Genomic DNA, 12,359 nt, shown 5'->3' on the forward strand with positions numbered 1-12,359 from the left:
TTATTAATCCACTGTTTGTTTTGCAATTTCCAGCTTCCTCACCGCTTGGTACGGTTGTATGTTCCGTGGGCTCGTTCCGCTCCCGATCGAGCTGCCACTGTCGAGCTCGGACTCGCCACCGCAGCAGGTCGGATTTTTGCTCAGCTCGTGCGGCGTCCATGTCGCGCTTACCTCCGAAGCCTGTCTGAAGGGTCTGCCGAAGTCGTCCACCGGTGAGGTGGCGAAGCTGAAGGGTTGGCCCCGATTGCACTGGTTCGTGACGGAGCATCTGCCGAAGGTGCCGAAAGATTTCAACACCAACAACAACCGCATCAGCGAGGACTCGAATGCGTACATTGAGTACACCACGGACAAGGAGGGCAGCGTGATGGGCGTAACGGTAACGCGCCAAGCAATGATCAACCACTGCCGAGCGCTCACGATGGCCTGCCACTACACGGAAGGGGAAACGATCGTGTGTGTGCTCGATTTCAAGCGCGAGGTCGGTCTGTGGCACAGCATTCTTACGTCGGTGTTGAACGGTATGCACGTGCTGTTCATACCATACGCACTGATGAAGTTGCGCCCGTCGTCGTGGATGCAGCTCATCACCAAATACAGAGCGTCCTGCTGTCTGGTGAAGAGTCGCGATCTTCACTGGGGTCTGCTGGCCACTAAGGATCACAAGGAAATCTCGCTGTCGTCGCTCCGGATGCTGCTGGTGGCGGACGGTGCCAATCCGTGGTCACTGTCCAGCTGCGATCAGTTCCTGAGCGTGTTTCAATCGAAGGGTCTCCGACCGGACGCCATTTGTCCGTGTGCAAGCAGCTCGGAAGTGTTTACGGTATCGCTGCGCCGACCGGGCCGATCGGCAGCCGGCGGCTACAACCAGTCGGCAACCGGGCGAGGCGTTCTGTCGATGTCCGCACTGTCCCATGGTGTGGTGCGGGTTGACAGTGAAGATTCGCTCACATCGCTTACGTTGCAAGACTGTGGTCAGGTTATGCCGAGTGGTACGTGTTTTTGGTGGACGTGTGAGACACAAGCATGCATTTTAACGCACCCTTTATCCCATTTGCAGCTACGATGGTTGTGGTTAGTGCGGATGGGTCTCCGGTTCTCTGCAAAACGGATCAGGTTGGTGAAATCTGCGTTACTTCCGGTTCGAGCGGTACGGCATACTACGGCTTGGAAGGAATGACAAACTCCACCTTCAAGGTATTCGATCGAGCTAGGTGTGGGAGAACGATTTTCTAATCCTTTAATCATCCCCCCTTTCCACAGGTTCAACCACTGCTGGAAGCACCCGTCACGAAGGACGGCGAAACCATTCCGGGCAAACCGATCGGCGATGAAACGTATGTGCGCAGCGGACTGCTCGGATTCCTCGGTCCCGGTGGGCTCGTGTTTGTGTGCGGCTCCCGGGACGGTCTGATGACCGTCACGGGCCGCAAGCACAACTCGGACGACATTATTGCGACGGTGCTGGCCGTCGAGCCGATGCGCTTTATCTACCGCGGCCGTATTGCCGTGTTCAGCATTAAGGTGCTGCGCGACGAGCGTGTGTGTGTGATTGCCGAGCAGCGGCCCGACTGCTCGGAGGAAGAATCATTCCAGTGGATGTCCCGGGTGCTGCAGGCTGTCGATTCCATCCACCAGGTCGGCATCTACTGTCTGGCGCTTGTACCACCGAACCATCTGCCAAAGACGCCCCTCGGCGGTATCCATCTGACTGAGGCGCGCCGCCGGTTCCTGGAAGGTTCGCTACACCCGGCCAATGTGCTCATGTGTCCGCATACCTGCGTGACCAATCTTCCAAAACCGCGCGAAATTCACCACGGTAAGTAGCGTGCAGGAGGAAGCGTGCATATCAGTGCGTTAGGCACTCCCCCACTGCACCTTGCAAAACTCTCAATACAAATCATCTGTATGTATGTGTGTGTGTGTGTGTTATGTGTGTATGAGTGGCACCGACGTTCCTTTTTCGTTGAATTTTAGTTATTTTTTTGTTTAAGCTCGTCAAAAGCACTTATGCGGTTTGATGTGCGACCCCCATTGTTTGTACCCACATACACCCCCCAACATCCTAACCGCGTGTCCTCGCATTATCGTAGAGCACTACACATCAATCTGCACCGCCTATGAGTTGAAAGCACATAATTATATGAGTGAAACCGATGATAATCGAACGCTTTCTCGCAATTACACTTTAATACTCAAACAATAGAAATTTAACATTAACCTGTGGCGTTTTGTTTGAAGCTCCCAATACACTTCTTGTCTGTGGTTCCTTTGAATATTGGTTTAGAATATTAGTTAAACTGAAGCAACTTTCGAGGCGACAGCGGCGCCGGTCTTCACACGACAGGACCGGGGTTCAAATCCTATCCAGACCGCCTCCCCGTACGTAGGGCTCACTACTTTAGTATGGGTAAAATTAATTCACAGAAAGCCAAAAATGGCAGACCGAGTCTTTTAGTGGTTGAAGTGCCAAGAAAGAAGAAGAAGCAACTTTTGCTCAGCTAGAAACAACATTATAAATGGATATCGAAAATTCCTCAAATTCTAAGCACAAAACGCGACGAGTTAAGTTAACTTTCTATTACTTTTACAGGGTTTCTCAGGCCAGTTCAACGACACTATTTGTCAACGGCATAAAACACTAATCCGACGGCTAAAGTCTGAATAGATGCCGGCCCCCTGATGGCCTGAGATGCCCTGTGATTAGCTTTTTTTACCATCACCTTTAAATAGCACATAACATAATGTGTGTGAGTGTGTGTGTGTTTTTTGTTTGCATTAATCTATTAGTTTGTTTGCTCACTCACATTAACGTATGCATTAATTTTAGAAGTGTAAGAAATAAGTCACAGTAACAAGAAACAACTGCTGGTGGAGGGAACATAACAATTCTACGCCAAAAGATGCATGATAGCTAAAGAACATGATAGATGACCGAGTAGCTCATAACGACCTGACACGTAGCCATTATCACCGGGCACAGCCATTTATTGGGTAGCGTGTGTGACTTATTTCTAGATCGCTCATTGTTTGCTCACACCTTAATGTCACCACTACAATCGTTCGCTGTGTTGCAACAACAACAAAAACAAAAGTCTTTCGGTGGATTTTCTACTAGAGTAGTACAAATTCAATCAACCAACCAACCAACCAACCAACTAGTCAACTAGCCCTCTCTTCCAAACCCCCTTTCAATGATCGCATCTGTTTGGACCCGTTTATTTTCCGTTATCGAACCACCAAACAATAATTCACCTTTCGTTCATAATAAGGTACTCCATCCTTCCTTCCCTCCCAACAAACTACCCCCCTCCCCCCACACTCCCCACTTTTCACTGCGATTCCTCCACAATGAATTGGCAAGTGTGTACTAGTTCTGTTCTCACAATCTGTTGGTTGCCATTGATTTCGTATAATTTTCATTTCCTCAAAATTAATATCATTTTCTCTCTCTCTCTCTTTCTCTCTTCTTCTTAATTTTCTTTACAAAATGCTGCTCTGCTCCTCACAAAATAATGAAAAATCACCAACCAACAAAAAAAAAAAAAATCAAACTAATTCATGCAAAACCGCGCCCCGTAACCGTAACCGACCGTTGAATGCAATGTTTTACTACTACTAATCGATCACGAATAACGTTGTGGTGGTATTTTTCGATGGGGTTTGGTTCGTTTTTTTTTCACCAATAATCGTGTTCGCTTTACTTGGTGGTCGTTTTGTTGGAACTAACACACGCACACACAACACTTTGCTAATGGTTTTGCGGAAATGGATAACAAAATTTAACAACCCAACCCCACGTGTGTTGTTTGCCGCCGTTGCGTTGTGTCGGAACGTTTGTTCTAACGTTTTATCATCGATTTGTCATCGTCACCATGAATCATTGAACGACATCAATCTCAACATTCCCCTTACAATGGATACATCCTATACGCTTAATCACACAATCCACATCATGTACATATCACGGCCATTATTCACCACACCATCCATTGCTGTGACAAACTTAAAACTTGTATCGTTTGCGCTTACATTTATTGGCGAACCACAATTGTACAATGGTCATCACACCTACACATCATCTCGCTCACAATCACTTTCACCTTTGATCTGAAACAACAACAAAACACATCGCAACACAATCACACTCAATAATGGCGCACGCGCCACCACCCGTAACGCTGGGATTGATATTTGACGTGCTTTCGGGCACGTGTGACCCGCGCAAACACTTTCCATCCCAATCGAATGCTACGAAACAACCACCGTCTTCTCTTTTGAACACCCAAAATCCTCGCAAATGGCATAAACTAAAATCAGGCTCTATCCAACAACTTCAAATTTCCGGAACGTCATCCTCTGCCACGAACATTGGCGGCGTTGGTGGACTCGGCACGGGCACCGGTACCGGTGGTACGGGCACGGCTGTCGGTGGCGCCGGCGGTGCAGATGCCTCCGTTGGTCCGGCCTCGGTAATGGTCGGCAATCTGGTGCAGGGCAACCGGCTTGCCTCTGCCCAGGGCCGCGATATCGGTCTGGCCGACGATAACGAACGTAAGGTAAGACGTCTAGACGACGGCGACGACGAGGACGAAGGCTGAGTCCTCGCGTGTCCTGTTGATGTACGGCTCTCCCGCCCGGCCCTTACTTACGCTCGCTTCTCTGTTCATTTTCCCGGCATTCCCCCCCGTTGGATCGTGTGTAGCATCAGCTTATTACGGGCGTGCTGCGATGGCGTGCAAACTCATCACCCGACCACGTCCTCTACACGTTGCTCAACTCGAAGGGTGCGGTCGCGAAAACGCTCACCTGCTCGGAACTGCACAAGCGGGCGGAAAAGATTGCCGCCCTGCTGCAGGAACGGGGCAAGGTGAATCCGGGCGATCATGTGGCACTTATCTTCCCGCCCGGACTCGATCTGATCTGTGCGTTCTACGGTTGTCTGTATCTGGGTGCCGTGCCGGTTACCATACGGCCACCGCATCCGCAGAATCTCATCACCACGCTGCCGACCGTGCGGATGATCGTGGACGTGTCCAAGAGTGGCATCATCCTGTCGATACAGAGCATCATCAAGCTGCTGAAGTCGCGCGAGGCGGCCACATCGATCGATCCAAAGAGCTGGCCCACCATACTGGACATCGAGGACAACCCCAAACGGAAGCTGGCCGGTAAGGAAATGGGTGCCGGTAAGGCTTGAGGAGCTAAACACTGACGTGTTGTCCTTCTCTTTTTTGCAGCTATCGCTAACAGCACGCTAGATTCGACGGCCTATCTAGACTTCAGTGTGTCCACCTGCGGTCGGCTAAGTGGCGTTATCATCACGCATCGGTAAGTTGTTCCTTTCTCCCTTGACGTCTATTAACTGGGCCTGAGGCGGATTTTGTCTGCTCCAGAAATCCTTAAGTTCCTTGATTTCTGATTCCTGAAGAGTCCTTGGACGAATCAGGTTGTCAGGTTCTTCTTCGCGAGATATGCTACCATCAGCTCGAGCTTTTGGTAGAAGAGAAGTGAAGTAATGATGCGTTTGTCTTCAGGATGTGAGAAGTTCTTGATTGGCTTAAGTTCTTCAGATTCTTTCATGATTCTCCCTAAAATTGGGCTAAATGTAAATGGCTAAATTTTCATGTCATTTTGGTAATACTCATTAGAACGAACCTGGCTAGATGGTGCTGGGTAGTGAGCTCCAGCGCTGCCGGGAGGCCGCCTCAATAAAAGGAGGACTCTGAGTGCGCTCTTCGACTTCAAAAGGAAGCTCCACACTCTTCGGCCTCTTCGAACTCTCCGACCACACAAGGTAGCTCTTAGCATTCTTCGGCCTCTTCGCGCTCTTCGACCTCTTTGCCCTCAGTGAGTGCGGAGCTACCGCGGGAGGCCGGCCTCACCGCTCACATGCTAGTGAGCAGTTGCCCTCTCCTCTTTAAAAAGAGCTACTTGACCCAACACTAACCACCACCATGATCCGATTGAAGTTGCCTTCTCCAAGAGTTGTCTTATCGTGTAGTTCCAACTATCGTTTCCACTAATATGATAATTCTAGCTTTTTAATGTCACGAGCAGTTTAATGAATCGTTCTTCATCCATTTCTTTCCTTCCCCAAAAACCAGATCACTATCGAGTCTCTGTGCCAGTCTGAAGCTTGCCTGCGAGCTGTACCCTAGTCGTCATGTAGCACTCTGTCTTGATCCGTACTGTGGCCTTGGCTTCTCCATGTGGACACTGATCAGCGTGTACAGCGGTCACCATTCGATACTGATTGCACCGTACGAGGTACGTCACATCAACTCTGTGGACCTCTGTTGCACCATCTTAACGCCTCCTATTCTCGATTTTGCATTCCGGTAGGTGGAAGCCAATCCTAGTCTCTGGCTGAGCACACTGTCCCAGTACCGTGTGCGCGACACATTCTGCTCGTACGGCGTCATCGAGCTGTGCACCAAAGCGCTTAGCAACTCCATTCAGGCACTGAAGCAGCGCAACATCAACCTGGGCTGCGTGCGCACCTGTGTGGTGGTGGCCGAGGAGCGTCCGCGCGTCCAGTTGACGCAACAGTTCTGCAAGCTGTTCCAGGCGCTTGGGCTGAACACGCGCTGCGTATCGACCTCGTTCGGATGTCGCGTCAATCCGGCCATCTGTGTGCAGGGTGCTAGCTCGGCCGAAAGTGCTCAGGTGTACGTGGACTTGAGGGCGCTGCGCAACAATCGGGTTGCGCTGGTTGAGCGCGGTGCACCGAACTCGCTCTGCCTGGTGGAGTCGGGCAAGCTGTTGCCGGGCGTGAAGGTGATCATTGCCAACCCGGATTCCAAGGGACAGTGTGGCGATTCACATCTCGGGGAGATTTGGGTAGGTTGACAGAGGGGGTTTTGTGAGATTTGGGACGCACAGCTAATGCGTATGCGGTTCTCCAGGTCCAATCACCGCACAACTCGAACGGCTACTTCACGATCTACGGTGACGAAACGGACTATAACGATCATTTCAACGCCAAGCTGGTGACGGGCTGCTCGACCAACGATACGTGGGCCCGCACCGGGTACCTTGGGTTCCTCCGGCGCACCGAGTGTTCCCAGGCCGGCTCGATACTGGACGAAACCACACCGAGCATAGCTAGTCGCGATTCGGACACCGAATCAATTCATTCACAGGTAGCGCAGTGCGTGCCATCTTTCGCTCCAGCCCTTTACTAACCTTACGGCCATGTTATTTCCCCACCCCCCCCCCCCCCCCCCTCCTTCAGGGTCACAACACACTAAACTCCACGACGAGCTCGAACGCGGGCAATACGGTGGCGACGGTCGGGGCCGGTAACGAGCAGGAGCTGCACGATGCCGTCTACGTGGTCGGCGCACTGGACGAGGTGATAACGCTGCGCGGCATGCACTACCATCCGATCGACATCGAGAACTCGGTGCTGCGATGCCACAAGAAGATCGCCGAGTGTGCCGTCTTCACCTGGACCAACCTGCTGGTGGTGGTGGTCGAGCTCGATGGGAACGAGTCGGAAGCGCTCGATCTGGTACCGCTCGTCACGAACACCGTGCTGGAGGAGCATCAGCTAATTGTCGGTGTGGTCGTGGTTGTCGATCCGGGTAAGTTTTGTACGGCATTTCACCACTCACCAATACACTAACAATCGGTTTTGTCTCTACTGCTTACTGCAGGCGTTGTACCGATCAACAGTCGCGGAGAGAAGCAGCGGATGCATCTGCGGGACGGCTTCCTCGCCGATCAGCTCGATCCGATCTACGTTGCGTACAACATGTAAAATCACCCGTGTGATAGTGTGATGGTAGAATCCGGACATCCGGTCGTTCGCTCGCTCTCTCCCTCTCTCCGGAAGGTGGTGTAAATGTGCAGCACAATTTCTCCAGTCCCGCGCCGTATTTCAATCCAAGCAACCAACGACACATGATGATGGGATGGAGGGATGCTAATGGAACGCACAACTTACGTTTAGGGACAGAGCGGTGTTTAGAATGAACGAACAAAGCATGCTTTGAAACTTCTAGTAACCACTAAAACGGGGCGCGTACACTACTAGCCATACACATATAAGATAATTCTTTCTTACTCTTATTCGATTCGATTACTGCCAAACTCTGTGGGAACGGTGGGGAAATCCGCTCCGAATCCCCCGCTCCCCCCCCCCCCCCCTGCTGTGCGACGAAACATGTACATTGGCCAGCGTAATTCTACTTGAAAAAAAACCTCCCCCCACTTCATAGCCATTCTCTTGTAGCTGCTAGTTTTACGTTCTTTAGAAGAAAGTATCTACTATAAACCCGTGGTTTTGTGATCGATTGTGCTGCGCGTGAGGATATGTAGGAATGGTTCGGTTGTTTTTAAGGTATTAAACACACACACTCACGCGCACGCGCGCCTGCTAAGCGTTAGTGCAGAAGGGAATGGGTGGACGGCCACACATCCTGGTTGTTTCCTTCCTTCGGGTAGCTTTACTCTGTACATACCATTTAAGCCATTAATAGGAAGCAGAAGGCCAAGGTGTGGACATACGAACATAAAAACACACACACAGTTATAAAACCGATTAAATGATTAAATTTAAAGGAAGCAGCAGCAGCACGGCAGCAGCAAGCGATAGGCAAATTAGTTTGAAAGCTCTCTGATTCAACACTTGTTGGTGGTGTCTCCTTTCGAGTCCCCGTGTGTGTGCGTGTGTGTGTAAGGACACGATTGACGCACGATTATTCCATATTTGCGTACATATATATATATGAAGAACAAATCAACAATACCATACATATATTAGCGTACCTTTCGAGGCGCCCGTACACCGTGGCGTGCGCATCATTGTCCTCTCTCATTACTAAAGGGCAAGTTTTTTGTTGTGTGTGTTTCGACTGTCTCACTGGCACTGTGCGGTGTAGGATTACGCGTTCGTTTTCTTCCTCTTCTCTTGGGTAGCAGGATTGCATACTAATACTTCCTTTTTGTGATTATTAAGCTATAACCATATATGCGATGTGGTGTGTCCACGCGTATGTGTGTGAGTGTGCGTGTGTGTGACACGAAACAGGGTCTACCATCCTTCTCTTCGTGTTAGATTAGATTAAGGCAACAAGGCACACTTGCTATCGTTTCTAAGTAGGCATTAGGAGCCCCTGAAAAAGATCGATCCTTCCCATTTGTTTTTTTACTAACTATTATCCTTTGTACACAATGTGCTGTTAAACAGTATTGTTTTTTTCTTCCTCCCCCCACTCCCCCCTCCCACCTCTCGCTCCTTTTGTTTCGGTATCTCTTCCTAATGTTTAAACACTTTTCGGTTTATAAGTCGATAGTCGGACGAACGGAAGGGTTGTATACAGGAACGCGGAGCGCGATCGAATGATGTGAGTGTAGTGGTAGCTCGTAGAAAGCAGAAAGAACACATTATACTACAGTAAGAATAGTTAACGCAGTAAACAATAGCATTAGTGTTGAATTTCTTTTATTTTTGTTTGCTTTTCTGTTCCGAAAAATGGTTTATAGTTTTAGAACGAATCTTATCCACACTTTCCCCATTCTAGTCTCCCGCTGGCCCATTTGTTTCCGTAAAGCAAGCGACTTATGACAAGAAGACGCTGGTGAGGTTTTGTTGCATGTAAGTACCAAGCACTTTCCTTACTTGGCAGGTGTAGAAGAGAGAACCCGGACACACGCAGTACTCTACTGTTTAGTACATCTAATCGATTTTTCTCTCTAGCTGCTCGTATGTAGAAATTTAGTAAAACGAAACAAACCAATAAAAATTCACTTAACGTAAAACGAGAGGCATGATGATAGAGTTCTCGTTCGTATTCGTTTAGCTAGAAAACACAGTTCCACCGGCTGTGTGGGTGGTTAGGAAAAGTTCGCACAGACACACACACACACACCAACACACACATACACCCAGACACCGACTGCGAACACCGTCAATAGTGAGCAGGACCTGTTTAGCATTAGAAAGGATAATAAATGTATTTCAATTAAAAGTCACATCTTCCAGTGCGTACTGTGCAATTTATCATAATTTTTCCGATTGGTTATCTAATTTACTCAATTTACCACTCAATCTTACCTTTATAAACACTAACACGCGAAAGAAATAAAAATTCGAATTCGTTTTAATCGTGTACAGTGTTGTCGATAAGCGCGCCTGGTAGGTATGCAATTTGCATTTCGCGTTCGTGAAGAAACTGATCCTCCTCCATGTTTCGTGGATTTCGAAATTCTGCATCAAAAATCCGTTGCAAGGTGAGTTTCAGGTAACAGGAGAACATCCAAGCAGGAGATACGCTAAGTAGAATTTATGCAATCCGGAAAACACTGTTTCAAAAATTCAAAATTTGAAATAACGAATGAAAGGACAAAATGGTATTTCACGTGTTTTTTTTCGGTTTCCGATTTTAATTTGCTCGCTTCGAAGAATATTTTATTTTTCCCCGATCCTGGTGGTGCCCGGTTTAAAAAAGTTGTCCGTTCCAACTAAGAAATTTGAGAAATTTTCTGCGCTACCAGCTGTTTGGGTAACAGGAGAACATGCAGCAAGCAGGTATCTTGTTGATGCTGTAATTATTTCGATATACGCCTACAGGTATACTATCCGCATAGCATGGTGTTCATATCTTTGCTGCAATCGCTATAGTAAACTATTTTAGTACATTTATAGCATTCTAAATTAGAGCGTTTTGGTTTATGGTATGATATTTGCAATATTTTGTATAATTTACTTATAGCATGCTATGGTATAAAATTTCTTTCGTGTGGTACACTTTTTATAGCAGAACAAATCTTGTTTTTCAGAAATTTTAAATTTTTTAAAATTTATTCTTAATTTACATTGAGCACGGAACGAATTGAAAGGCCAAACTTTCGAAACTCGAACCACCTTCAAAAAAAGCAGCTATTGAAGCAGGCCAAGATTTTCGATTGCTTCGATGAGCTTATCGTGCATTCAGTCATTCCAGCCCATCGCTGTGCAAAGGCTGCTCTGTACTATCCCGCTGTTCATGGCTACTGTGCTGCCGTTTGTGCACGTACAGGTATCGTTCTCGTTTAAACCGTTTCCCACAAACATCACACTCAAACGAACGCTCATCCGTATGCAGTTGCCTGTGCTCCATCAGATGATGTCTGCGAAACGAGAACAAATTATTGAAAGCAACCCCAATCATTGTTTATCTACCCCCTGCAACTCTACTTACTTTAGCAGAAACATTCGGCCACAAAGTTCGCAGCGAAACGATCGCTCCCGGTGGGCCAAACTCTGATGCTGTTTGTACTGGGTCGAGGTGTAAAACGGCCGGTCGCACGGTTCACAATGAAACCGCTGCACACCACGATGCTTGGCAAGATGGTAGCGTAGCGAGGATCGATCACAGAAACACTGCTCACAGTACTCGCACCGATACTTCCGGATGTTGCGGTGTATGTTCAGATGTTTCTGCAAACTGCTCCGGTGCGCGAAACGTTTGTCGCAGTGCTCACAGCTAAAGTTTTTCGCTTCACTGTGGACCTGCACGTGTTTGCTGATTTGCGACACCAGTTTACCGCACACAGGGCAAGCTTTCTTCTTGAGCGATTTTATGCTTTTTGTGTTGCTTTCGGTACTGGCGTGGACTGTGTGGTGGTTATCGGTCGAAATATTTTCCAGGTCCGGAATAGCCTCCATGGACTTCTCTAGCTGTTCGTCGCTCGTAAGCGCTCCCGGATCGTCACACACGTCTTCAGCATCTGGCTCATCATCGTCGCAGTGCTCATCGCCGTCGTCATGGTGAGTTGTAAGCACACTTTCCAGCACACCATACGCTTCTAGGGCGGTAGCTTCGAACTGCACAAAATCGACCATCTTTCGATGGCACTCGCTGCACACACGGTTCGGCAGTCCATCGTTTTCATCGACCTACGAATAGAACTGGAACGATTTAGTCACACTCCATCCAACACCCGAGGCGATCCCATCAATCACAGCAAGCGTCTTACCTTTGGCACGAGTACATCCACTGCGTCGAGCAGGCATTCGTTGAGCGTTGATTCGATAAACAGGGGCACACAATTCTCTAGCGAAAGACAAAAACGGCACACTTTTGCAAAGTTTAACCGAAGCCACCTTCGATCGACGGTCATCATTTTTGCACAGAACTGTAGTCGTGCGGCTTGCTGCGATAGTGTAAACAAACAACCGTCAACCGACGCAACCTGACAGCTGCTAGTTGCAATTCCCAGCTGACAAAAGTTACCCAACAACCAGCTATTGTTAAGCTGACTGTCGGCTGTTAAGAGCCACAAAGCAGCGTAAGAGTTCCTTTTCGCTGTTTTGTAGGTTTTGTTAAGAATTATGAGCCTCGCTTCATAACCCGTTGTAGTAAATTTGT

General features: G+C 48.5%; 2 protein-coding genes across 15 annotated transcripts in view; one reads left to right on the forward strand and one right to left on the reverse strand.

The window, feature by feature from the left end:
• Positions 1-9,981, forward strand: part of LOC118504184 (disco-interacting protein 2) — a 126,541-nt gene extending 116,560 nt beyond the window's left edge. For 11 of the 13 annotated variants that reach the window (XM_036038353.1, XM_036038354.1, XM_036038355.1 and 8 more), the window contains 11 exons: positions 34-992; positions 1,061-1,197; positions 1,264-1,819; positions 4,321-4,559; positions 4,706-5,171; positions 5,241-5,331; positions 6,108-6,270; positions 6,346-6,843; positions 6,909-7,145; positions 7,238-7,589; positions 7,662-9,981. In XM_036038353.1, coding sequence (XP_035894246.1) covers positions 34-992; positions 1,061-1,197; positions 1,264-1,819; positions 4,321-4,559; positions 4,706-5,171; positions 5,241-5,331; positions 6,108-6,270; positions 6,346-6,843; positions 6,909-7,145; positions 7,238-7,589; positions 7,662-7,765 — 3,802 coding nt within the window. In that variant the 3' untranslated portion in view covers positions 7,766-9,981. The remainder of the gene's footprint in view (positions 1-33; positions 993-1,060; positions 1,198-1,263; positions 1,820-4,320; positions 4,560-4,705; positions 5,172-5,240; positions 5,332-6,107; positions 6,271-6,345; positions 6,844-6,908; positions 7,146-7,237; positions 7,590-7,661) is intronic. The other 2 variants (XM_036038345.1, XM_036038356.1) reach the window with 1 other exon arrangement.
• A 796-nt stretch (positions 9,982-10,777) lies between these two features.
• Positions 10,778-12,180, reverse strand: LOC118504186 (oocyte zinc finger protein XlCOF15-like). 2 transcript variants are annotated; one of them, XM_036038357.1, is made up of 3 exons: positions 11,968-12,180; positions 11,190-11,887; positions 10,778-11,118 (listed from the first exon to the last, which is right to left on the reverse strand). In XM_036038357.1, exons 1-3 carry the CDS (start codon positions 12,112-12,114, stop codon positions 10,944-10,946), a joined length of 1,020 nt encoding a protein of 339 aa, XP_035894250.1. In that variant the 5' UTR covers positions 12,115-12,180; the 3' UTR covers positions 10,778-10,943. The 2 variants fall into 2 exon arrangements, with proteins under 2 accessions (XP_035894250.1, XP_035894251.1); XM_036038358.1 differs by having other exon boundaries at positions 11,190-11,899; positions 11,968-12,105.
• Between the last annotated feature and the right edge of the window lie 179 nt (positions 12,181-12,359).

Source organism: Anopheles stephensi, chromosome 2, assembly GCF_013141755.1.
Source record: "Anopheles stephensi strain Indian chromosome 2, UCI_ANSTEP_V1.0, whole genome shotgun sequence".
Classification (NCBI taxonomy): Eukaryota; Metazoa; Arthropoda; class Insecta; order Diptera; family Culicidae; genus Anopheles; species Anopheles stephensi.

Coding starts and splice junctions, on each gene's coding strand:
- LOC118504186 (XM_036038357.1), bottom strand. CDS start 12,114: ATGATGACCGTCGATCGAAGGTGGCTTCGGTTAAACTTTGCAAAAGTG. Junction 11,888..11,967: donor TGGATGTACTCGTGCCAAAG/GTAAGACGCTTG, acceptor TTCTATTCGTAG/GTCGATGAAAACGATGGACT. Junction 11,119..11,189: donor GGCCGAATGTTTCTGCTAAA/GTAAGTAGAGTT, acceptor CTCGTTTCGCAG/ACATCATCTGATGGAGCACA.